The sequence below is a fragment of the Arvicanthis niloticus genome, chromosome 16 (assembly GCF_011762505.2).
Source record: "Arvicanthis niloticus isolate mArvNil1 chromosome 16, mArvNil1.pat.X, whole genome shotgun sequence".
Classification (NCBI taxonomy): domain Eukaryota; kingdom Metazoa; phylum Chordata; class Mammalia; order Rodentia; family Muridae; genus Arvicanthis; species Arvicanthis niloticus.
The window spans coordinates 37,426,521-37,453,487 of record NC_047673.1 but is presented as its reverse complement, the minus strand read 5'-3'; the positions used below and the strand labels follow the sequence as shown (position 1 = coordinate 37,453,487).

Below are 26,967 nucleotides of genomic sequence, written 5' to 3'. Positions count from 1 at the left end.
TATTTTTAATATTGTATATTTGGTATATTCAAAATTTTAAAAACAGTTGACATATCTGACTGGGGAAGACTTCAGCTCAAATCTTCCCAAGTGTTTAATAGCCTTTTCTAGTCACCTAGTTAGGACACTGAGCAAAAACAACTAGAACAAGCTGTCCCTACTGTCTGGGGTGCACACTTCCGTGCCTCTTAAATTCACTCAACAGTGACAAATCTGACCATTTTAAATGGTTCAAATTTTAAAGGAGAATCTCAGTCAAGCTTCTTACAATTTTCCATCTTAAGTCTAAGAACAATGACACAATCAAAGTCAAGTTACAAACCAGATCTAATTAGTATTTATGATCTCATACATAAAACCAAATATGCAAATGTTTCTTAAGCTCGATTCAAAAACCTTAATTTTAGAAAATGGACTTGCTTAGCCATTGTTGTGTGTATGGGTATACAGCATGTTTAAGTTTATTTACCTGTATATTTCTATATGTGTGTGTACATGCGTATATGGATTTGTGCATGTGTGTGTTTGTGTGGGTGAGGTTGGGAGCACATGCACAGCGTGTACATGTGGGTGGGTGGAGGCCAAAGATTCATTTTAGGTATTGTTCTTCAGGTGCTGTCCATTTATTTATTTATTTATTTATTTATTTATTTATTTATTTATTTTGAGACGGTGTCTGTCTCTGCCCTCGCCTGGATCTGATCTGACACAGTCTGTGTCTGAGGATCTCTGATTCTGATTGACTGTCTGACCAGGGAGCCACAGGGATCCTCAAGTCTCTGTCCCTCCAGTGCTGGATTTACATGCGTGCACCTGGCCTCTTTTTATGTGGATTGTGGGTTGTATAACTCAGCTCCCCATTCTTGTGACTAAGCTGTCTCCCAAGCAATTAAATTTTCGTTGTGAATTTCCCAGATTGAATATTGGGGTTCCCAACAATGGGCTGGCTTGGTGGATTGTTCATGACTAGGATATGTTATTGTCTTAGGGAGAGCTTGGAGATTAGAAGTTGTGGCTAGGGATCCCGGAGTCACATGAGCAAAGCAGTCTTTTCCGTAGCACAGGTGTGCTGAACCTGACTTTCCCAGTGGCTGTATTCATTCTTTCTCTTGGTGTGACCCTCGCACATTGTTAGCAGATGTAGGTGAGTCAGTTACTGACAGTGGTGGGGGTGGGTGGGTGGTGAGTAGGGTGTGGGGGCTACCATACCTGCTTCATGCTTCATCTGGGTTCTGAGAGCCCTGGCGTATTTACTGCCTGCTTCTTATGGGTCTGCTCTGGCTGCTTGACCACTGGATGCTCTCACTTCGTTGCAAGGTCTGTTGTCACAAGTGACTGAGACCGACTGCAGCTTCTCCTCTTCAAAGATACACCAGCACACTCAACCTTTTGCAGTGTGAACATGATGACTTTTTTTTTTTTTTTTTTACATATTACATGTAATTCCCAACCAGCCTCCCCTCACCTTATATTAACCTCTCTAAACTCCCTTCTACATAGAAATTATAAAATGATGGCTGGATTTTTGCTTCGAGCCCTTCTGTGGCCCCCAGTCCATCAAGAGTAGAAAATAAAAGCTTGAGCACGGCCAGCAAGTCCCTGCATGATCTACTCTCCCTCTCTAAGACCTCATCGCCCACGGCTTTCTTGCTCAGTTCTGACTCCAGTCATATTGGCCTTCTTGCATTTCTTCCAACAGAAACCAAGACTCACTTAGACTCCAGGACCTTTGCATTGTTCCCATAGCCCAGGACACCAACTCCTTCACTCTCTGAGGGGCTCCTCAGGCTATATTTAGGCCCCAGCTCCTGGCCTGTTCCATAGAGGTTAATGCTTCTTCAGAAAACGTGGCACAAATTTTGGCTTTTAACTCAGCTTTCTGCACTTCTTTTCTACTAGACCTTTCATTGCATGGGGCCATATTTGGTATTTTGCCTACTTAATCTTCCCAGTGAATGAATACCAAGGTTGTCACATGATCACGGTCACTCTGAAGTCATAATTACTGCAGAAATTCGTGTGACCGGTTTAGCCTCATGAGGATTGTTGTTTTGTTGATTTGAGATACCTGAACATCAATAACTCGCATTTGTGAAAACATGAACAGAAATCACTTCTATGGCCCTTTACACACTGATTCTTCTAAAGCAGTCGTCCTTCTGTTCCTTGCCATTTTAGCAAAGGGTATCTTTTAAGGGCTTGTCTTGAATGTAGAATGAGGCCGCCGAACATTAGCAAATAGGTTTGTAGTTAGTAATTAATATTGCTTGATATAGTTATAGGTTTTATATGCGACTTGTGGCTTTTTATGCCCGCCCCCTTGGTATCTACAGAGAGGTTATTGTGGCTATGCATTACCAAGACGCATACTGGAGACAGATGATGGCCACTCTTCTACCTCATTGCCTCTCTGCCTCCTGGATGCCTTGCCAGGGCTTCCCGAATCTTAACCCTTTAAGGCCCTCCGACTGCTGAGCACAAGTCTCTACGAAGGCTTCCTATTGCTGGCTCTGCATCTTGTCACCCATCAGCGTGGAATGCCACCTTTAAAATGATTGGGAACGTCTCCTTGTCACAGATGCATTAAAAAAAAAAAAAAAAAAAAGGAAAAAAAAAAAAACAGCTCAAACGGGAAATGACAGATCACCTCCAGAGGCAATCAGGTTTATTCTCCTTGTTTATAGCTCAAAACGCATTTTTGGCAACCCAAATGGGGAGGTGAGAGTGGCGGATAAGAATGGGAGTGGCGGCGCGTGGCGGGGCTGGCGGCCAGGCCGGGCGCCTTTAACTCGGCGTGACCTCGCGTCTGGCCCGCGCCCCCTCCTCCGCGCGCACCGCTGTCCTGCAGCGATTGGTGCTTGGACCATAAACAGCTGTGCAGGGCCCGGCGGTGCAGAGGCCCCGGGCCCGCCAGCGCAGCCAGGCCACTGGGGAGTGACTTCCACTCGGGATCGCGGAGGGCGCAGGCCGTTGGCGCGTGGCAGTCGGCGTGGGCCTGGCGTCCCCGCGCGTTCGCGGCGCCCCGTGTCTCCGGCTGGGCGCAGGTGGGCCAGGCCGGGCGCCGCAGATCGGCGCGTTCCCACGAAGGCTAGCCCTCGGAGCGAGGGGGAGGGACCATCGGAAAGACGTGGAACGATCCGCGCGGTGTCATCCGCAGGGCCCAGGCCCCGCGCCACCGCCGTCGTCGCCGCCGCCGTCGCCGCCGCCGCCGGGGCTTTGCTGCGGGGATCCACGCTGAGTCTCCGCGCAGCCCGGAGATTAGCATGACACTGGGTAGCCGTCCCGCTTCCGGCGGTGCCAGAGCGCAGCGCCCTAGTCCCCGAGCCGCGATGGCCCCGCGCGGGGGCCGATCGCCGGGCTCCGCAGCCGCCGCGGCCCGTGAGTAGGAGTATGCCTGCGGCGGGGGACCCACGCGTGTCGCCACGCGCCCCCACCCTCCCGCGCCCCCGCCAGCCTAGGAAGGAGGAAGCCTAACGCCGCGCCGCGGTCGCCAGCACCCAACGGGGCTCTGTTCCTGCGTTGTCGCAGCGGCGGTCCCAGTGCTCCCGCGCGCCCCCCGTTCGAGCCTCTGGAATGAAGACTGCCTCCCGAGGACTGCGAGAGAGAAGCAGAGGCTGCGGGCGCCGGGGACTGCGGGCCTCGCGGCTGGGAGGTCCGGGGGGACGCGACTCAGACGCTGTCATCCCCACGCCTCGCGCTGAAGCCTCCTAGTGCGGTTGGGGCTGCCGCCCACCGGTCAAGCTGCCGGGGCGTGCGATCCCGGGTCGGCCCCCGGAGGCCTCGGCTTCCTCATTTGTTTGGGTCTTTTGTGCTGTGGCGCACAGTTGGCTAAGCACTCCTGCGCTGAATCGGGCCATTGTCTGCTCTCCCATTGCTTCCACGCTGCAAGTCTCGGCGCCCCCACCCCGGCCGCCCCCTCCCGGCCGCCGAGCCTCCCGACGTGCCTTCCCCCCCAGGAATCTGGAAGCTGGAAGCCCCGCGGATTGCAAATGAAGTGGAATGCATTGTGGGACGAGTGTAAAATCCGAGCCTTCTCCGTGGGGGCGTGGGGGGGCGTGGGGAGGGCCGGACCTGCCGCCGGCGGTGTAGACACCGACGAGAAGAGGGGGCTGGGGAAAAAAAATGTGCGCAGAGTCCTCCCGGGTCGTGGCCTCGGTAGACGGATGAAGCAGCGCGCTGCGCCCTGGCGCTGAGGCCCCACTATCGGGGCACCAGGGTCGCCCTTCCCCACCATGAAGAAGACCCGGAGCACAACCTTGCGGCGAGCCTGGCCTAGCTCGGATTTTTCAGACCGGGCCTCGGACCGCATGAGGTCCCGCAGCGAGAAGGACTACCGTCTGCACAAGCGCTTCCCCGCGGCCTTCGCGCCCCAGGCTTCTAGGGGCTACATGACATCAGGTTGGTAAGCACCGTTCAGCTGCCGGCTGTGATCAGTGCGCCGCGGCCAGTTGGGGACTTGGGGTAGAGGACCTGCGGTGATGGATGTGCCGAGTTATGGGAAGAGCAGGAAAAAATTAGCTCCCATCCACCATTTTGTACCTCTGTAAGATCCGCAGCAGGCCCTCTCAATATGGGGTTGGAGAGTTAGGTAAAATCGGGGAGGGGGATCGAGCCAAGCGTCTGGTCTGCAGGGAGATAGGATGGCTGCAGCCTTCCCTGAGCTTTGTGAAAGGCGAGCCTGCGTCCTGGGTTGCCCGCAGTACCAGGTTCTCCTGTGCCTGCCTGCATTATGGCTAGTTACCTTAGAGGGTATTTAAACACTCCCTGCCCCCTTTTAAGAAAAGGAACAGGTTCTCTGCACCGTTCTGGAGATTCAAGGCAGGGGGAAGGCTCTGTCCATGTCCGTCTGAGGCTGGCTCATTTTGTACGCAGGAGCTATGCTGTGGAGCTCATTGAATGCTTGGGGAGGGGGTCGTGGCGTGTTTGCATATGGAACGCTCGCACGATTGTGCGTGGACTTAGCATAGGTTGCATCAGCGCTGTGGATGGAATGGAGGCTGTATCGTGTTTTGCATGCCGGATGGGAAGGACAAACACAATGGTTGTAGATTTGAAGGCTTCAAAAATAGGCTTCTTGTGAAAAAGCGGTGACTGTTCAGAGCCTCCTCTTATGAGCTGGTTCTCTTTGAATCTCATTCACTGGCTTTGCTTCCTGGCTTGTGATACTGTCCCGGAGATGCTGAAGGGGGGAAATCCTGCGATCCTTGCATTTTGTGTTCCTTACAAGTAAGGGTGTGAAAATGTTTTTATTCTGGAAAGAATTTGCTTTTAAACGCAATGTAATGGGAGCGTGGAGACTTTATTCGAAAACCAAGTCCCTATAGCAAATCACCCTAAACCCTGTCTTAACTGGGGAGATTGTTTTAAGCTTGTGGTTGGTACTTACAGTCAAGCTTCACGTTCCCCACAAACAAGCAAATCCTTTTAAATTGAGGTCAGTATCTCACACTTAAAAAATGTACCGTGACCATGACTCCATTCCCAGAAAAGCCTCAATAAAAGTAACTATCCCTTTTATTGCAAAATCAGGCAACATAAGCATCTTGCATGCTATTCTGGCATTCACACTCCCTGGATTTTCTCTCTTGTGACAAACCAGATTTGGAAAGGAAGTAACAACCACAGTTTATGCTTAAGTAATCTAAATAGTGGCTGTGGTTGCTCTATTCTTTAGACTCGTGGCAGTCAATGTACTGCAAGCCTAGGTCCAACTGGACCCCGAAACACCATGTCCATAAGCCTTACGTACACAAAAGTGTTCAGCTAATCCCAGGCTTCCGTCACTTAGGGTTTTGGATGCTTTCACTGCATCCTCACCAAGCCTCTCTTTCCTGCCCTCCACCCCCTACCGCAGAAACCAGAATTGACACTAAATGCAGAGCTGTTGGAGGGCAGGTGGCTATCAGCTCTCTCACAAGCCTGCAAGACTCCTTAATAATGTCAGGCATACTCCCGAGGAGTCTATTTTTATCTGTCTCATCGTTGCTTCCTTGTGATCACATTTTCAGACTTTGCAAAAGAAGGTCCATGATCACCCAGTGCTGTGAGACTTTTTTTTTTTTTTGAGGGCACGAGGAAGAGGCTTCCAATTTTACATGATTCGCTCATTCCATGACCTGCAGATGGTCAGGTGGTCTTTCTGAGATAATCTATTTTGAGTTGGTGGTTCAATTCAACGTCAGGTTACTGCTGAGAGCAAAGGAACCTAAGGAGAGAGGTTCAGCATTTGATGGAGTGTTCCCTAAGACAAGTGTCTTGCTAGATTCTTGTGAGGATGCAGGGTTGGACAGAACTTGGCCTTTGCCTAGGAAGGAGAGCTGTTATTTATTGCTTTATTGTAAATAAATAAATGTCAGCTAGTCCGTGGAATGAAAAGCAGATCTAGGGTTCATTGAAAGAAATAATGGATACTAAGTGTCTATCTGAGCATTGAGAGGTCAGAGAGCCCTTTCTCCTGTGTAACTTTTGGGATGCTTATTGCAGGAGAGGAAAAGTATCTTATCATTTCCTTCCCCAAATTTGGCTCCTTTCAGCAAGTGGGAGGTGCTAGAAGATGTATGAGACCCATAGAGATCATTTGGAGGAAGCCCCTCCTACAAAATGGGAAGCCGATGTACTTGTATCAAGTTGGTTGTCCTGGGTGCAAGCTTTGTTTCGGGTCTCATAGCATGAACTAGGAAATGAAGTGGCTTAGGGACATGAAGGCCCTTGACACTTCCTTCTGTTAGCCCAGTCATTGGTGTCACCATTTCCTTGACTCAGTCAAGGACAGTTTGTTGTAGGTAAATTATTTGGATTCAGAGAACATGGTAAGTCTCTTCAAAAAATAAAATAAAATAAAATTAAAATTAAATAAATGTGCTAAAAATCTACAATAGCTTCAGTTTGTGGGAGACTTTTTAGAAATCCCTCCAGAAAATATGAAAATTAAGGGAAATAATTTTTTAAAAAACATCTGGGAAATGAGAACAGTCCCAGGACATTTTAAAAGAAATACATGCTGATAGCTATCCTGGGTTTAGTGCAGTTATCTAGCACACAGTAGGAGCGTCAAGTAGAGGTGTAGGCCTCTATAAGTTTTAGTGAGGCAGCACCATTTCTAACCAGTAATAAGTAGTCACCAGTGTCGAATGTGATTTATAGCAGAGGGCTTGACCTTTGTCCTTGTTTTTTTCAGCTTCCTTCAGGAGAAAATTTAGGCTTCCAAGGTCAGAGCAGACACATAGAGTGTTGATCAGGTCTTGCAAGAAGACAGCTGTGTAGAAAACTGAACCTTTCAGTTGTGAAGATCATGCTTTCTTTCAGTGTCTCTTTTCAGTTATCAAATCTAAAGTAATCCTAAGAGTCCCCAGCCTCCTAGCAACCACGGGCCTGCAGAAGAGTTCACTGTTCCTCTTCCATATTCATTTCCCCAGTGCCTTCTGGGCAGGAGTGGGGGGATCTTGCCTTTTGTTCGTTCAAACCAAGTTGAATATAAAATGTGCACAGTGTTCCAAGAAGAAAGGTGGTTGGGTCAAATGGCGGTGGGACCATTCTGCTTTATTTTCCCAGCACTGAAAATGGTGGCGTTAACTAGAGAGTGGAGGCAAACTCCCCGCTAAAAAGGAACTCTGTAACACCCAGAGCCGAACATTTGCAGCCATGATTGTGGGCCACTGAAATGATTGGCAGGCTTTAAGCGCTCTGTGGGCAAAGCCTTTAGAGCCTCCTCTGTTCTTGTGTGAGCATCCTTCAACCACTCATTCATATGGGTCCAAGCCTCTTACTTCTTTTGCTTTCCCCTTGGGCTGTGCTGAGGGTGGTTGATGCTTCATATTCCATGTATAATGCTGCCAGGATTTTGATGGGGAGTCTCCTATGGATCAAAATTACAAGTTAACTTTTCTAGTCTTCTGGCTCTACTGAGCATGCCTGTAAAAGACTTTGAGAAAGCAGAATGGTGACGAGTTTTAGGTCAATTCTTGCATTTTTTTAAAGTAATGCCTTTAAGGAAGAAAGTCAATATTTTTCATTCTGTGGCCCTCAGGAATTGGAAAAGAAAGACAAAATAAAAGCCTAAACTGACATCCTCAAACATGTAGGTTAGTTTGGTCTGATGATGATTTAATGGTTTTAATTAAGCGGGGAGACATGGCTGGCACACCACCCAATTAGTTTATTGGTTTTCATTTTGCAGAATCTAGTTCTGGGCCCTTTAGTATGAGCCAGTCCCTCATTTTATTGTAGGACACCTAAGAGTAGATGGTAGACACGCAGGTTCTAATCATGGTCTGCCGGAGCCAGCTGTGTCCCCTGCGAGTCAGATGGCCTCCCTCTGCCTATAATGAGTCCTTTGGCTCCGTGCCTCCATTATAGAGGTCTTATATATAATGAGCGAGCTCGTAATGAGCAGGCTCTAGACTTCTGAACTTGGCACCTGATCGTTAGGAGAGCCCTTTGCCCTTCTCCACACACTGGAGCCATGGATTTCTCTTTTCAGGAGCTGTGCTCATGTTGAAACCCTGCTTCCTGCCATCCCTAGGCCCTATGTTAAATGTGTGGCTCATTGTGACCAGGTGACAAGCTTTAATAAATAGCATCCTGTTTCTCCCCCTTTCCTCTTTGGCTCTCCTCTTCCAACAGTTTTGATTTGCAGCTACCCGTATTGGCTGCTCACATCAAGCCAGTGGAAGGGAAGGATGGCACACTCCGAGGCGAACGACTTCACTCATTATTTCCCTAGGGAACACTGCCAGTTTACAAAGGCCACCTCTCCTGGTATTTCAATATCTTCAATAGTCTTTGGGAAATTTTTTTATTTGAAAAGAAAGAAGAAAAAGAAAGAAAGAAAAAGAGTATGCTGTACAAAACCCTAGAATGTTTATAACTCTTGAGCATTTGAGGGCTTCAGTTCCCTGTACCCCCAGAGATTTGGAGTGGATTAGACCATGGCTCATTCTTTGGTACAAGATTGTTTATACTGAATGCACGACTTGAGAGTAAAATCTGGTTAGGTTCTTGCTCTTGGGGTAATACAGAAACTGGAGTTTAATATAGCCTTTGCCACTCAGCCTTGAAACTGCGCCATGTCTTGGCTCTAAAGGTTTCTCGTGGTAGCGAGACAAGAGTCTAGTCAAGTCTGAATGTACTCTGGCCACAGTCACAAAAGAATGAAATGACACGGGTGATTTTTTTTTTAAACGCTGTAATAAACTTTCCCCTAAGTAGTAAATCCCCAAACTATTTTTATGTGATGCTGGAATGTGTACCCAGCTGGCCAGAGAATCCTATTGATTTCTCCTACTTAAATATTTTAAATTTGTCTCTTTATCCCTGCTCTTTAGAGCTCCTGTTCTTCTCTATTATTGTCCAAAGGGACCAGATTTCCAGGTCAATCCATTGTTCTCGGGACCCCAGAAAGCTTTTATTTTTATTTAGTTTTTTTTTTTTTAACCTGGCCCAAAACAAAACTGGAGAAGTTGCTTCTCCTTTTAATGTCTCTCATGCACGTGGAGTCGTGGGTAGATAGTGGGTTTCAGGAAGTCTTCACCAGGAGACTTTCCCCAGTGTTTCCACATCTTTCTAACCTCCTCCTTACCCTGTGCTCCAGATTCTGTCTGGGAGCTCACACCTCGGGCCCTTATGTATGTTTCAGACTTTCTGTAACATTGTTTAGAACGTGCCCCCCCCCCCCCAAATCTCTTCAGGTCTGACAGAATTCCATCTCCCCTTCCAAAGTCAACATGTCTTGCCTGACCCCTTCAATTTGAGGTTAGGTCTCATAGCTCAGATCAGCTTGAATTTTCAGCCCTCCAGCCTCAGCCTCCACCATAGTTGAGGGTGCAGGTGCACCCCATTGTGCCCAGCTTGCCCTCTTCTTATTCTCTTCCTCCAGATCCTTTCTGTGACAGTTGCTTTATGCTTGTGTTGTAACCGCTCTGCACTGCGCCTCCAGCTCACCCAGTCCCATCCTTTACCGGACAGCCAGCTGGTAACTGACAACACCTGTTTCATTTACATCCCTCTTGTGCCAGCATCCTTGAGCTTGGCGCACATCAGGACTCTGATGTCTTAGATGAATGACTTTTCTTAAGAGGAGGAAAGAAAACACGTCTGGAAGTCTGGTTGTGAGTCATCCTTTTATAACTGGGGAAGTTACTACAGCTAGAATTCTATAGGCTATATATTATTGTACCAAATATGTTTATTATATACTATACAATCTTAAGATCTTACCTTTGAGTCATCTCCTTCTGTGGGGGAAAAATCCAACAAAGCCCTAGCTGTTCATGAGTGAGCCTTTGGGAATCAGAAGTCAGGAATATACAGTCAGGAGCCAAGTAGAGCAGTTGGTCGGGATTGGTGGAGGCTGAACAGGGTTCAGAGAAGAGGAAGGTGCCGGTTAGCACCTGGATAGAGGGCTTACTAGGGTCTTGAGGAGTAGCTAGGATTTCAGGAGACGGAGAAGGAGAAGGATTGGGAAAGGGTGGGGAGGCAGTATTAGCCAGGCACAAAGCTGTGTGGAGTTTATCCTATTGTAACTGTAGGATGTGAGAACGGCATAACCAGGCAAGGAAGGAGCCTGGAATTTTGGTGAATCTTGAGTTTATGAGGCAAGTAATAGATTTGTGACTTTTGGAGGGAGCTAGTGAAAAAAACCATTTGAAGAAGGGCTGCCTTGTGGTGGCTTGGAGTGTAGATGGGTATTGTATTATGCGTGTCTAGTACTTTGGAAATCTGCAAGAAAGAGATCCAGGAAGTGGTCCTACAATAAATGATAAAAGACCACCTTAGAGCTGTGTTTACCTACATTGGCATGCTACACTGCATCCATATTTATTTATTTATTTATTTATTTATTTATTACCATATACAACTTGTCTTAGGCTGTTTTATCTGGGGCTGAGAAGTTTATTTGGCACCCAGTTCTAGTGACTGTAAGGTCTGAATAACATAATGTAGATGTCCTTGTGGGATTGCTCAAAACCCCTTCATTTTCCAGTGCTCCAGTACAGCTGGTCACATGAGGAAGGGAGTGAAGATTCAATCTGACCTTACTGTATAACACCTCATTGTAATGAGAACTGGCCCAGTTATATCTGACCAAACTTCCTTCCTCCAAACGGGCATTGATCCCCTCTGCAGAGCAACACCCCGTTGTCTGGTTATCCAGCTGTATCTAGCACACAGTGCGGCTGTAATGGGGGACAGGCTCTCAGCACAGTCAAAATTACCTCACCTGGACGTTCCAGGTTCCCTTTCAACTTGACTCACTCTTTAGTTAAGTGAATTAAAAAGAAAACACCTTTTCTGTAAAATTACAGGTTTCGCTTGATAATTATATTTTTTTCTAATCCTCATTAAAATGAGTCTATAACTTTCTTTCTTTCTTTCTTTCTTTTTTTTTTTTTTTTTTTGCTAAAAGCATTTAATCAGATAACCAGCTGAAGAGAACTCATAGGCCTGACTGGCACTGGAACTGTGTACTTGAACCAGAACTTGTATAGGCCAAGGAGGGAGGGATGGGAGGACGCGGTGCAAGGGAGGACCTGGCAGACAGAGGAGCGGATTACTCTTTGGAACTACTTGGCTTTAAGAAGTGAAAGAAAATAGAAAGTGCCCTTACATCTTGCTGATGGGAATGTAAACCAGTGTAGCCACTATGGAAAGGAGTATGAAGGGTTGTCAAAAATCAAGCAGTGGGACCCCATGATCCAACTATATGGCTTCTGAGAACATACCTAGAGAACTCAAATCAGCAGACCACAGAGATATCTATCCGCTCATCTACTTCAGTGCAGCACTGTCCACAGTAGCCAAGTTATAGGCTCAACCGAGCTGTCCAGCATCATGACCGGTAAAGAAGACACTATGTACGCTCACAGTGGGGGTTTATTTAGCTGTAAAGATGGAGGAGGGTTGCAGGAGGATGGGTCGAATTGGAAATTACCTCAATAAGTGAGAAAAACCAAGCCCAGAAAGGCACGTATGTTTTTATTCATATGTGGAGCCTAGATTTTACACACACACACACACACACACACACACACACACACACACACACACACACACACACGGCATGAAAATAGAAGGATTATTTGGGATGGGGAACCGGCGAGAGGGGTCACAGGAGAGGGTAATGAGTGAATGCGGTTAAAGGACATGATATACTTGATTGAAACTGTCACAGAAATCTTCCATTGCTTTGTATAACAAATCTACACTAATTTGAAAAGATGAGTGGAGATGTTGTTTCCGAAGAATGTGGGAACCATCAGGAAGCTGGGGAAAGTGGAACAGATGATGAGTTCTATTTTGGACTAACAGATGCGTTCAGGGAGCCAGGAGGTCCTTTAGGCACGCTTGTGCATAGAGGAGGTTAGAGGGCTGGAGGCCAGCCATGCAGAGGAGCAGTTGAGAACACCAGAATAGCCCAGTGTTTTTGTACTCTCCGGTTTGCTTTTTAGGTGGCTTCAGTTATTTTTATTCCTGGCAGATGGAAGGTCAACTGGATTTCACGGACTGAGTTCTCCTTAGCTTTTCAAAAGCCTGGAGAATGGTCATTAGGACTGCTTGTATGTTACTTCTCTGGCCTTCAGAACTAAAGTCTGGTGTAATTCTTAGGCTTGCATTATTGGTGTTTACATGGATTCTGTAGCTGTTTTGTTGGCAGCAAGAGCATGCTTTGGGTATCTGTAATGCAGGTTTGGAAGGGAGAACCATGCAAGTGACTGCACAAAGGAAGAGGCCAGCTATGTAAATAATGTATGTTTCAAACATCTGTCATATACCTATTCAGCGGAAAAATTACAGCTTAGGTAACTTACTCTCACAGTTAAAAAAAATCTCCATTCATCTTTCTACTTTAATCCATGACTACTCCTCCAGGCCAAGTTTTTTCTTTTTGAAGATAAAAGAGATATTTGGCAGATGCCTTCAGGCATTCGGGTAGAGGATGGATGCCTGACCTCATCCTTCTGATGACCGTAGATTCCCAGGGAGGGACTGTCTGGCAATTAGCATCCTACCTCAGCCCTGATGCACATTCCTGTCTGGCCTCTTCCTCTAGGAGAGCCATTAACATCTCCACTGTTTCTTGTGCACCCACCTTTTGCTTTGAAATGATTTGCACAGGAGGTGAAATGCTGCCCATCATGGTGACTGAGGTGCGTCGGCCATTTTGGTTTCCCCACATTTGAGCGTCACTTGTAGCTCTGTCATAGCCCCCAACTGTTATGTGTTTGACAAGTCCCTCCAAAATATCTACTCAAGCTCCAGCCTCTGGTGCCTGTGAATAAGACCGTATTTGGAAATACAGTGTGGATGTAGTCTTGTGGCGGTGCTGAGTAAGATGAGCTATGCATCCAATATGTAAATAGAAGAAAAGAGATCCAGGGGGAAGGGGCATCATGTGACTCTAGGGGCAGATGTGGGAGTATCCGTAAGCCAAGGAAGGAGTATCCATAAACCAAATGATTGCTAGCCCCTATCAGAAGCTAGAAAGAGGCCTGGATATATTCTTCCTCAGTGTCCTGGAAGGAACTAGCTTTACAGATGTCTGTAATCCAACTTTAGGAATCAGAATTTTTTTTCTCTTGCTCTGTGCTACAGTTTGTGTTGCTTTTTATAGGGGCATTAGAACATGAATTTTCCCACTATTGGGTCACTGGTGGGAGGCAGAATTTGCCTTCTCTATGGAGATGCTCAATGGCCGAATGATTTCTCTTCTCTTCTCTTCTCTTCTCTTCTCTTCTCTTCTCTTCTCTTCTCTTCTCTTCTCTTCTCTTCTCTTCTCTTCTCTTCTCTTCTCTTCTCTTCTCTTCTCTCCTCCCCCTCTCCCCTCCTTCTGTCCCCCCTCCTTTCCCCTCCCCTTCCCCTTTTCTCTCCTCTCTTTTCCTCTCCTCTCCTGTCCTCTTTTCCTTTTCCAGTTGCATACAGCCTTCCCTTTCCTGACTTTGAACCTTGTCTGCTGGGACAAACTGGTGGGGCCCATGAGATACAGCTATTGAACTTACAGTAGGGTGAGCAATCCCAAGGTAGTGGTGACTCTTAGTAGTTTGTGTCCCTGTGGCTGTGCTGGTAGTGCCAGCTGCTCTTTGTGACCCCGATGAGGACCTTTTCCTTCATAAAGTATTTCTGTCTTCAGGGTTCCAAGCCTGCCTTTCCCTCCATGCCTGGTCACCTATGAGTCACTAATACACTTGAACAGGTTGCTTTGCTGAGAGGCTGTGAGCTCTGTCAGTTAGGGCTGAGAGGCAGGCTTCATGGCCCAGCTTTTCTACCGCTCTCTGAGTAAGCAGACAAGTAAGTAAGATGTTAGTTAGCCATTTTCCTAGGAGCTCAGTTTCCTGCCTTGAAAAATGGAAATCATAATGGCACCTGCTCAAGGGTGAATTATGTGAATTCATATGCACAAAGCCCTTAGAACCAAGGCTGATTCCTTAAAGGTGTGAAGCCACTATTGTTTATTATTAGTGCTTCTTAAGAGCCAATGCTGACCTGTGTTGCTTGTAACTAAGGGTCCCATCCAGTTAGAGTAGGGGCAGTGGCATCAGTAGCTATCACTTTAAACTCTAAGGATTGATCTAAAAAAAGAATTACATGAAAACTAAACAACAAATACATTTTCGGTTTTCACTTTGCAACAATCTTGCTTTCCTTTTTGAAAAGTTTCCAGTCTTTTTCTTTTTTCTTTTCTTTCTTTTGTTTGTTTTTTGTTTTTTTGTTGTTTTGTTTTTCCAGACTGAGTTTTTTTTTGTATAGCCCTGGCTGTCCTGGAACTCACTCTAGACCAGACTGGCCTCGAACTCAGAAATATTCCTGTCTCTGCCTCCCAAGTGCTGGGATTAAAGGCATGCGCCACCACTGCCCGGCTTTCAGTTTTTTTCTTATGTGTCTGATGATAGCCCTTCCTGGTTCTCTCGTGGCTTCCGCTTGGTGTTTTGGACATTTCTAGAACATCGATTTTCAACCTGTGGGTTTAGACCCCTCTGGGAGTTGAACAACCCTGCTACAGGGGTTGCATATCAGATATACCGCATGTCAGATATTTATGTTTCATAACAGTAGCAGATTAAAGTTATGAAGTGACAACAAAAATACTTTTATGGTTGGCGATCACCTCAATATAAGGAACTGGATTAAAGTGTCGTGTTGTTAAGAAGGTTGAGAACCACTGTCCTAGAGGAAGCCTGATTGTTTTTGCTCATCATTTTCCTGTGTAACCCCTCTATTTTAGGTTTGGAACCTTAATAGCTAATAGCTTGCATGTATAAGTAGGAGGACACACAGTTTTGTTCCAATTTCTGGCAGTCACAGTGTGGACTTGGGAGTCCATACTCTGTAACCCGAGGCACCGTTAGCACCCAGGAGTGGTGTGAAGACCTTGCTGTGTTATTGTGGGTGTTTGTCACCTTGCTGCAGTCTCTGAGCCTAAAGGGCAAAGAGGGAAGATGAAGCCATCTCTATGGTCACTAGGTTGAACTGGTAGAGCCTCTGTTTGAGGAAACAAACAAACCAAATATAGATCTTTTGTCAATGTTGCACAGCAAATCCACTTTCTTGACTCACCAACTATCTAAAAGAAAACATCCTTTCAGATCAGATGCTTACATTTGGAATTGTAACAGAGATTCTCAGTAAACCGGTGAACTATCTGAACTTTCATTTCAACTGGTTTTCAAATATTTGAAAGAAGTATTTGGACACATTTCCCCCTGTGTATCAACATGCTCTTTATAGTGTAGACAAAGGACATATGTTGATAAACTTTAAAAAAAAAAAAAAAACTTTTAAAAGTCTGCTCGAGAAAGTAAATGATTGAACCTTAAGTAGAAGAGTAAAGATAATCAAAATTTGTGTGGATTTTCCACATCTGTGGGCACAGAACTTTGCATAGCAGCAGAACATTGTGAGCTAAAGGTCCTAAATCAGCAAAACTGGAGATACTGCCCAATGGTTAGAGCACGTGCTGCACCTGCGTGAAGACCAGATTTGGATCCTCAGAATAAATGCCAACTGGGTATGGTGGCCTGACTATAATTTCAGCACTTGCAAGGCAGAGCAGTGGAGCCCAGTGCAAGCTGGCTTCTGAGACTAGTTGTATCAGCGAGCTCTGGGTTTGCTTTAGAGACTCTGCCTCAATGAATATACAGAAAAGCAGTCAAGGAAGCCTCTTGATGTAAGTAGGCTTCAGGCACATTCACACATGCACATAAAAGTGTGCCTGCACACACACTGCATGCGCGCGCGCACGCGCGCGCACACACACACACACACACACACACACACACTCGCGTACACACCCAAGAGAGAAAATACAAAAGAAAGTCAAATAGTTGCATAGGGCGTCCTGGTATCCACGAACTGGCTGTACTGTACTGACAATGTATATATTCAGATTACCTTTTATTTTCTTATCTATAAATGGAGAATAAAGTGATATCTAAGTGAGTTTATGTGGATTAAAGACACAGATGCATAGGAGAGAGCTGGAGAGTACGCGGTGCAGGGTAAGGTCTGCTGTTGCTTTATCTTTTGGAATGTAGTTATGCAGACCTGGGTATTTCTTGGTGCTTCACACTGAGTGCCAGAGAATGCCAGCAGCCAACTTGTCCAAGGTCAGACCAAGGTCAGCAGTCTATTTAAGTCAGATTCTTAGCCTTTTACCCAGTATTCATTTGATCAGAAATAAAATATTCCGTTTCTCATTGATTTTGATACGTGATCTAAGGAAGCCTACAGAATTAGTCATTTATCTAAGTAGGCTTCTTGTTCTCAGATTTCCAACTTAGAAAAAAAAAAATGATCCAGAATCTCTGTGAAGTCCACATTCCTGTGAAATATGAATCCAAGGGAACTCAACTTCACTTAAACATTATCTAATCAGATGCAGTTTAACCTGAGATACTTATTTTGACTTTTCAGTAGAAGGTAAAGGAAAAATAAAGAAAAAGAAAAGAAAAGAAAAGAAAAGAAAAAAAGAAAAAGAAAAAAGCAAAAAGAAAAGCCTCTTTGGAGGTGGGAGCTGGGTTGTATGTATGCATTTCCAAATGTAACAAGACTGGGTCTCACTGAAGCTCAGTCTGAAAAAGGAAACAAAGATATCATTTTCCAAGGCTGATTTGGAGGGAAAGCCTAGTGGTATCCCTCCTTTAAACCAAGGGCATGTTCTCACTTTTAATGGGTCTTAAAAATTAGGGATGGTTCTGCAGAATCTGGGCGTGTATGGCACAGTCTGGGCCTACATCACTGGTGAATCTCTGCGGCTTTCCCACGGATGTGAGTTCGTAGCCTGATTTGGAACTCTGAGGTGGCAACTGAGCTGCCATCCGGAATCCCACCCAGCTGGGTCTGGGTGTTCAGAACTTAGACACCTACGTGGTTGCATTCACCTGAATCATTCATGGTCACTTTCAGTACATCATCTGGTCAGGTCCCCAGTGGTCCTGTCCTTCGAACCCAAGGGGAATGATGCAAAGAAAGCCTGAAGGGTAGACAGAATCTACTTTCTGTGCTCCTGGCCAACCAGTTAAACTTCAAAAGCTGCCTATGTGTGTGGGCAGACAAGGCCTAGGTTTTGCCAATAAAAGCTTAGTTTCTCTAGAATACAGACTACATTCTGTGTGTCTATACCTGTGTGTGTGAGAGAGAGAGGGGTGGGGAAGACACAGAGACTGCACTTGACACTAGGTTATTTTCTTTCTCATTATGTGATCAAATACCTGACAAAACACATTAAGGGAAGAAGAGTTACTTTGGCTCACAGTTGGGGGATACAGTCCTCCATGGCAGTGGGCAAGGCTTGGCACAGGTATACAGCAGCTGCTCAGTTTGCTTCAGTAACCAAAAGGCAGAGAAAGACAGGAAGTGAAGCCAGCCATAAAACAGCAAGGCCTACTTCCAGTGACCTACTTTCTTCCTTGAGAACTCACCAAACAAGACCTCAGCTGGAGTCCAGGTATTGAAACACATGAGCCTACCTTTCGGGGGACATTTCCATCCAAACTATGACAGATGTTGATAAGTAGTATATGCCATTCAACCTTATGGGCAAAACAACATGGCTTCCCATGGTTATCAAATGCAGCCGCATCTGTGTAAGGCTTTTAGGCATTGATCCTTTGGCTGGAACTGATCCTGCAGTCTTATCAGAGGTGTGTCTAACAGCAGCAAAGTGTCTTGGAGGCAGGTTGTTGGGACAGATTTTTGGAAGCTGTAGCTAGTCTTGGCAGCACCAGGTCTCAGATGGCCTCCTCTGGTTTCCTTCAGTGTGACTACGTCATCTCTCATAAAACAACAAAGCCCCTGGACTTGAGGTGTCCAGACAGACTCCTCATGTTTTATTCACATTGCTCCCAAGATAGCGACCTACTTTTTATGGGTGCCCCATCTGCAGTGTACATCTACCAGGCACTACAGTGTTATTACCTCACTGAGGCCTTAGACCCAGACTGCATGGCAGCCACTAGAGACTGTTTTAAGTAGGAGCAATGCTAAGCTTTGTACATATGCACGCATGTGCTGACTCTCACACGCTTGCTCACAGCACACCTTTAATGACTGCTCAGCCGAGGCTTTATGTTTAAACAGTGCTAAAATTAACTTTAAAGATTGCTTGTGTGTTTATTTGGTCTATGTGTAGGTGTGTTCACTCCTTCCTGTGCATGTATGTGCAGGCCAGTTGGAATAAGGTGTCTTCCTTTATCATTCTCTGTCATATTAAAAATGATTTATTTACATCTCTCTGTATGTGTGTGTGTGTGTGTGTGTGTGTGTGTGTGTGTGTGTGTGTGTGTGTGCGCGCACGCGCGCGCACCTGTGTAACATGAATGTGTATATTGCACATGTGCACATATATGTTTGGGTGCCCTTGGAGGCCAGAAGAGAGTGCCAGATGCTCTTGGCATGGAATTACATACAGGAGGTTCCGAGTTAGCTAATGTGTGTGGTGGGACTGAATTCCACTCTTCTACAAGAACACTAAGTGCCCCTAACTTCTGAGTCATCTCTCTAGCTCCACTGCCATCTCTTTTGAGACAAGGTCCCTGATTGCATTTGGAGCCTACCTTTTGGATGAGCCCCTGGGATACCTCTGTTTCCACCCCCTCCTAGCTATGAATAACTTCTCAATGGAGCTATAGGCGTGGGCTCTCCTATGTGGGTTTTGGGGATTTGAACTCAGGTCTTTTTATTTGCTCTACATACAGGTTACCCTAAAAGCCATCTTCCCAGTCCAGAATTACGTTTTTATTTTATTCAAATAGAACTCTTTTTATTCTCTAAGCTTTTTACCTTGTACTTCCTCTAAGGTGGGTGAAGTGGGGTGGATTCTACTCAAGAAGCCTACATTGAACTGAGAGGAACAGATTTTAAGGTTGTTCTGTATCTGTCTTAATGAGTTTTAACTTCAATACGTTATTTGAGAATGCCCTTCTCCAGCCCACATGAGTTCAGTGGATCATCTTGTCTTCCCTTTTGAGTAATAGAGGCCAGGCAGAGCTGTCAGGGGTGGGGTGGGGAGCTGGTTTTGCCTTTCCTCTTCTTATCACCTGGAGTGGGTTTCTTCACACCCATGTGAGCTCCTCTGATGCCTTAATTGGCTTGATGTTATCACAGCTGTCAATCACAAGGGATAGCCCTGATTCTTAGGGGAGATCACTCTGCTCAAGTCCTAGGTCTTAACTCGTTTAGCACAAAGGTGCCCGACAGCCACATGTGCAACTTTGACTGAAAGAATTTCCATTTCCATGTAAATGTATACTCTGGTGTAAACTCATAATCCTTTACATCTGCAAAGCATTTTTTTCTTTGTATTCATTATATATTATATGTGGTATCATATATTTATAGTGTGTGTGTATGTATGTATGTATGTGTGTGTGAATGTGGTATGTTGGCATGCTATGCATGTGTGTGTGAGTGTGGTGTGTTTGCGTGCTATGCTGTGTATCCTCGTGTTTGTGACCGCTTGTACCTAGATGCATGCTGAGGCCACAGGAAGAGGTAAGGCAGTGGTTCTCAACCTGTGGGTCATTCCCAATCTGGGGTCAAATGACCCTTTCAAAGAGGTCACCTATGACCATCCAGCATACCGGATATTTAAATCACGATTCATAGCAGTAGCAGAATTGCATTTATGAAGTAGCAACAAAAATGATTTCATGGCTGAGGGTCACCACGACATGAGGTGCCACATAAAAGTGTTGCAGCATCAGGAAGGTGGAGCGGCACTGAGGTGGGATGCAGCTGTTCCCTCACCCTCATCTCATCTCTTTGTCACACTCTTTCACTGAGTGTAGGGCTAAGCTGGTGGCCATCACCCATCTACCCATAATCTTCCTGTCTCCGCTCCCCTCTTCTCAGAGCTGGGATGATAGGCATAGGCAGGACCACAACCAGATTTTTTATGTGGGTGCTGGGGATTTAAGTTCAGGTAGGTTCTTTTGCTTGTACAGAGAGCGTCCTCAGCCTCTGAGCCATCTTCCGAGGTGCTGGGCAACACATTTTCTTCTACTTTGTTATTTTCCCCTGTGCTCTTCTTGAGTCTTTTGGCTGTGAAAACGACTGAAGAAAAAGGTTGAGTGTAGCCTTAACTTCTGCCACATGTTTTTGGAAGCATTGTGACTGAACATATTCTGAAGATAACCACAGGCCAAATCACTAAAGGAGCTGACAGGACCTGATGCTGTAATTCAAGATGACGTTATCAGGCAAAGAAGGCCTTGTGTAGGCCTGTAGGTGTAAGATAAGATTAAATCCAACATAATCAAGCAGTTAATAAAATAGAGATCTGGGTGAATCCTAGATGATATAGGATGATAATGTTATAGATGGCTAAAACTGGATAAATGAATAATGTCTTTGCCAATCAGTTAACTGGCTTAGAATATATTATACTAAATGTGTATTATAAAATCTTCACTTGGGGTGGGGGTGGGCCGTGCCTGTGACTCCTTATACAAGAGTGATTCCATCTGAGAAAACTCTTCTCAGTTTGAAGTCCCCCAAGATTCTCAGCAATCGGAGGATGGGTTGTGCTCCCCGTGGTAATGAGGTGAATGCGATGGGGGCTGGGGGGGGAAATCTTTATTTAGTTTTTCTACTGGTAAAATCTTTTGCACAATCTAGAACCTATAAGATCCCCAAAGTATATAACACTGAAAGTAATACAAATACCAAAAAAACCCCCACCGTTCAGCAAACCTAACAACAGGCATGAGGTTTTAATCATGTTTTTTTCTAAAAAGTCCTCAAATTTTAAGTAAAAGTAGTTGAAATTATTTATTTCTACTAACATTTAAGTTCTCCAGAAACAAAAAAAAATATATTAGAGAAATAAAATACAACCTTGATAAGGCTTAACTAGAAAAATGTGACTTATAGTTTATGTAAAGTTTAAGGTTTAAGGTCAAGGGGTCACTGTGTAAAAAGGTCAAGTTTATTTGTGTTCCATTTCTCAAGAATAGAATCTAAATGTTTCTTCATTGAGCTTTGTGTTATTATTTTATGTTTAATGATTTGCTGGGGCAACTCTGATTAGTAATTTGTATCTTAAAAAAAAAAAAAAAAAAGGTTGGAGGCTGGAGAGATTGCTTAGCAGTTAAGTGCACTGACTGCTCTTCCAGAGGTCCTGAGTTCAATTCCCAGCAACCACATGGTGGCTCACAACCATCTGTAATGGGATCCGATGCCCTCTTCTGGTGTATCTGAAGACAGCTACTGTGTACTCATATACATTAAATAAATAATATTAAAAAAAAAGATTTTTGAAAAAAATGGAGTTGGGGATTTACAAGCCTCATCTGGGTAAGGTGGGGTGGGGGTGTTGAGCAATATGTGGGACACTCAGTGCTCGAATTAGAAGACTTTTTAAAAAATAATATTTTTTACGTACACTTTGAACATTCCATGCATTTATACAATGTAATTTGGTCATATCTGCCCACCACTTCCTACCTCCAACTTTCTGTATGAACAGGAAGACTTTGTAAGGTCCCTATGCCTTGCTCTTCTGAGAAAATAGTTTGTTCCTAACTTAAAATATACTTAATTCTGTAAACCTAGTTTAAAATTTTTATTTTATGTGTATTGGTGTTTTGCCTGCATATACGTGTCTGTCTGTATGTGGCTATCGGTTTGCTGGAACTGGAGTTACAGGCAGGTGTGACCTGTCATGTGGGCACCAGGAACTGAACCTGGGTCCCCTAGAAGGGCTTTTTAACCACTAAGCTATCTCTCCAGCCCCTGTAAACTATTTCTAAGCATGCTTTTAACACACACACACACACACACACACACACACACACACACACACACGAATAGGTATTAGCAGTCTCACAGGGTTGTCTCTTTATAGGAAGGCTCCAGTTGCCCAATAACCATGGTAGAAGGTAGAACTAAGAGGAAGAGCTTTTTTTTTTTGTCACTATTTTTTTTAACTTTTTTTTTTAAATTAAAGGTATATTTAAATATGGACTTTGTTTTAGTTAGGGTTTTATTGCTTTGAAGAGACACCATGACCAAAGTAACTCTTATATAGAAAAATCTTTAATTGGAGTTTGCTTACAGTTTCAAAGGGCTAGTCCATTATCATCATAACAAGAAGCATGACGGGCATGCAGGCAGCCATGGTGCTGGAGAAGGAGCTGAGAGCTCTACAGATCCATTCAAAGGCAGAAGGGGACTGTATGCCACAGGGGGAAGCCTGAGCATAAGAGACCACAGAGGCTGCTGCCACAGTGATGCATTTCCTTCAACGAGGCCACACCCACTTCGACAAGGCCACACCTCCTAACAGTGCCACTCCCTATGGGCCAAGCATCCAAACACATGAGTCTATTGGGGGGTGTGGGGTCATTCCTATTCAAACCACCACAGGCATAGTTAACTTATAAATATTCAACTTTGATCCCCATTTACAGTGCACGCCATGAGATAGTGTTGTAAAGGAAGGATATGAAACCCTTTAGCCCTCGCCTTCAAGTTGCTTGAAATACGCTTAAGACCACAGAGTATACTGCAGAAAACAAAATGCTTCACTCTGCAAAGTCCCAAAGCCGCACCCAGGGGCTTTGGCGGTGTGGTGTGACATCCTTAGGCTGATTCCAGTCACTGTCCTTGCTTTCGTAGCTCCACGCAGCAGGAAATAGCTGTGGCAGGAACATTCTGTGTAGACTGCAGTTCCTAGATGCCATCTGGGGCCCAGCTTCGGCTTCGCTTCTTCTGCAGAGTCATCCAGGGAGCCAGCTAAGCAGCCCCACATTGGCCTCCTTCTCCAAGTGTTTGTAGGTTTGGGATGAGGCCCAGAACTTTATGTTTTTAAACACTCTCTAGGTAATTTTGGGTCTGGGAGTCACTGATTTGTCATTGTCTCAGACTTCGGGCTTCCCAGGGTCCCTGTTTATTACTTCTTTACCATCCAATAAGCCAGTATCAATGCCTGCAGGGGAGGACCTTGACGCGGGTGCGAGTTCCTCCAGAGGGTTAACATTTGTACTTCGATTCTGGAAGCCCTCAACTTCCGGAGACTCATAGGAAACAATTGCAGGACTGCGGAGGAGAGTGAGGAAGAATTAGGAGTGCGTGATGTCATGGATCTGTAGGGCTCAGCAGAACTAGAGAAGATGAGGAGGGACGGGGGCAGAGCGCTCCGAGGCAACGCCATAGGCTCACTGGAGTCATCCCTGCAAGGTAAGGGCTGTAGAGGTTGGTGGGGGAGCTGAGGGGGGGAGTGGCAGGAGACACGAGGGTTCCCAGTGAGCAGTTCTGTCCTTTTGGAAGCTAGCTAGGTGTGGTGAGACACAAGGGAGGAGAGGCCAGAATTGAGAAGGACCTTATATTTTAAGCTGGGAGCTGTAATTTTGTTCTAAGTATAAAATGTCACCCAAGAATTTTAAGTAGGGTGTAGCGTGCTGGGATTTGCAGGTACAGAAAGGTAACCCTGGCACAGGCGGATCTAGGTCAAGTAGCCAAGAGGGAGAAACGGACAGGCAGAGAATGGGTATGAGGAACAGGGCAGCCCATGTCCAGTGTGTCTGGAGCACAGAGTGTCTATCACTGGGAGAGTGGGAAGAGGAGACAGGAGAAGGTGTTAAAGTCACTGTGGCCAGCTGAGGATGTGTGTGTGAAGTTGTGGTGGCCTCCAACTTGTATGAGTTAGAGGTTTTTATAAAGTTATCAAGACAGGGACAGGAACAGGGGTGTGTTGGTGGAATATTTATCTTGCATGGACAGTGCCCTGAAGGCAAAGGTGTGAAAGCAGACATTTCCTATGTAGCCAGATCCAGAGTAATATGGATGGTCCCTTCTCCTCCAGTGTATGACCTGCAGGTGAAGCTGTTGGGACATCATCTTTGGAGGTTGGTCCTTGGTAGATAAACATCATCAAGGTGCCATGTGTGAGTTATTCTGAATATCCAGAAAGGGGATCTAACTTAGATCTATATAAGGTGAAAGTTCTCAAACCTAGTCACCCCGGATTTACTTCTAATGCTGCCTTAAGAATAATCCGAATCAGATTCTGTCACCGCTAAGGGTTATTTCCTTAGGACAGTCAGGACTCCTTGCTAGCTGTGGTCAAGAACAATTGATCATTGAATTAAGCCTTTGTCAGGCATGACTTGCTGTATATATATAAAATGTTCCACTGACAGTGTAATCCATCTAACTTGGACTGAACCACGATAATTTGAGATAATTGGGAGGAAGACCTGTCTAAGGAAGTGAAAGATTTAAATGTTATGGAATATTTAATGAAAGGAAGCCATTCCTTTTATGTCCTTGGGCTATGTAACGAATGGATAAATTATTTATAATTAGCATATCAGTTGTTGCCACGGCGGAAGTTCCTTAGCATTTGAAAACAGGTTATTTTTTCCACCCTCAATAATAGATATAGCCCTGACAAATCTTATTTACACCGCTTAATTGCACTAACCAAAGGAAAAGTGACTGTTGGCCTGGCCGTCTCCCATAATCCCTAAACTCAAAACTGGTAGGTCGCACACATGATGACTCTTTGCTATATGGAAGAATCAGGTAATTCTCCTTAAAGACGAGAATTTTTGTACCCTACCATCTGTGTGAGAACAGATGCGCTTCTGAAATTTAAGAGGAAACAATAACTATGTAAATATTCAAGATAAACAGGCAAAACATTAGAGGCAAATTACAAAATAAAAATTGAAATTTAAGATAAAATTCTCAAGACAGGGTGGGGGACAAAGTTGTGTTGGTAGGGTGCTTGTCTATCATGTACAATGCCCTGGGTTTGATCCCCAGCATCATATAAAACCTGGTATAGTGGCACATACTTAGGAAGTGGAGGCCAGAGTATCAAGGGTATCCTTAGCAACGTGCTGAGTGTGAAGGCCGGCCTGACTACATGAGACCTTCCTTCAAAAATAAATAAATAAGTAAACAAATAAACAATAAAACCATCAGGATAAAATAATAATTAAATAACTAAAGGGATCAGTCAACACAAGTACTCTAAATGATAAATATGTTTCTGAGATAACTAATAAGTGTTTTTTTTCCCCAGTAAGGAATATTTTAGAATTTGTGGTAGTGATGCAATCCTTGTACTGAGGACCAATTAGTCAGCATTTGCATTTCTTCACATGACACAACAACCAGCAGTATGGAGCTGGTGGTATCTTCCTGTCCATATTCGGATGAGGAATTTCTGGTTGACCATTTTACATCGCGGATGTGCGGCAGAGCTGGGGTTTGAATGGAGGCCAACTAAGTTTTCTTACCATAAACTGTTCGTACTTCATCCCCTGATTTAGAATTAGGATGGAGAGAAGGTAGAATGTTTAACTCGGTTCCCTAAGAGATGTAGAGGTTGGAAACTGGGCCGTGAATGAAAGAAAGATCAGCTGACTGTGGACGCCATGGAAGAAAGGGCTAGAGTCCTGGAGGCGGCTGTAAGCCACGAAGACTCCAAACAGTGCATTCCGAGGAGCATTACTCATATCTTGAGTTGCTTTGTCAGCCCCTTCGTTACGGATCCTCTGCACATGCGCAGACATTTTCTGTTGGTTATCTGTCAACAGAGTCCACGCTGAGTCATTGCCCGGGGTTGGGAATGAGAGAGAGAAAGCTGCCCTAGTTGGGGTACATACGCCAGCTCTATAGCCTGGCCCAGCCCTGGCTCCTCTGTGTCCCATGTGTAAAGCGGGACAATAACAGTACCTACTTCCTGAAAATGTTTGGATGGTTAAATGCCTTCCTAAACGTAGACTCATTAACTGGTGCGCCGTTTATGCGTAGTCATAGTCAAAAGTTATTGCTATCGATACGCTGATGATCTAAGGCTGGTAATGCAGGTTTGGGGTTTATAAGAAGGGGCTATTTGTTTCCGAGAAGTTTGTCTTTTCAGAGTTAGGACTTAACTGGCTGTCATTACAATGGCCCCTGACCTAGAGGAGGGATCTGAAAGATGATTTAAAATAGATGGGCTTCACAGGGTAGATATGGTATTTCTCAGTGCACGTGTTGCTGATCTGGAAGTAGTAATTAAGACTAATAGTTGTGAGATTTCCAATCGATGTTGTTTGATAGGAGGTAGGAGTGTGTGTGTGTGTGTGTGTGTGTGTGTGTGTGTGTGTTGTGTTGGTGAGCTACCTTAATTTATCGTCTTGTTTTGCCCTTTCTGAGATGGACTGTGGCATTAGATCTGTGAGGAGCTGCCATCAGTTGGCTCTGTCCTCTTCAGGAGAGCCTTTTCTTTCTACCTGTGAATAAGTGAGCAGAACTCAGCAGGGCCTGGTTTTCATCTGAAGACGAATGGGGCTCTTTCCTATGGGTCTCCTTGCTATGGACTGATGTTCTAGCAGACATTGTGGTACCAGCAGAGCAGACAGGATGTTCTGCAGACAGAACACAAGTGAAAATTTATTTCCAGGTCCTCAGGAGCCCATAGGGTGTTAGAACAGTCACTTCATTATGCAGTTTGCTGATTGGGTTTGTGGCAGCTTTTTT

The 26,967-nt window shown here is 45.1% G+C and overlaps 1 protein-coding gene across 4 annotated transcripts in view; it reads left to right on the top strand.

Moving 5' to 3' along the window:
- Positions 1-26,967, top strand: part of Stox2 (storkhead box 2) — a 238,591-nt gene that overhangs the window by 130,474 nt on the left and 81,150 nt on the right. The window contains exon 1 of one of the 4 annotated variants that reach the window (XM_034519973.2): positions 3,350-4,398. The exons of the other annotated variants lie outside the window; for them this stretch is intronic. Coding sequence (XP_034375864.1) covers positions 4,233-4,398 — 166 coding nt within the window. The 5' untranslated portion in view covers positions 3,350-4,232. Of the gene's footprint in view, positions 1-3,349; positions 4,399-26,967 lie in introns of those variants that run through there. 4 annotated transcript variants of the gene reach the window in all.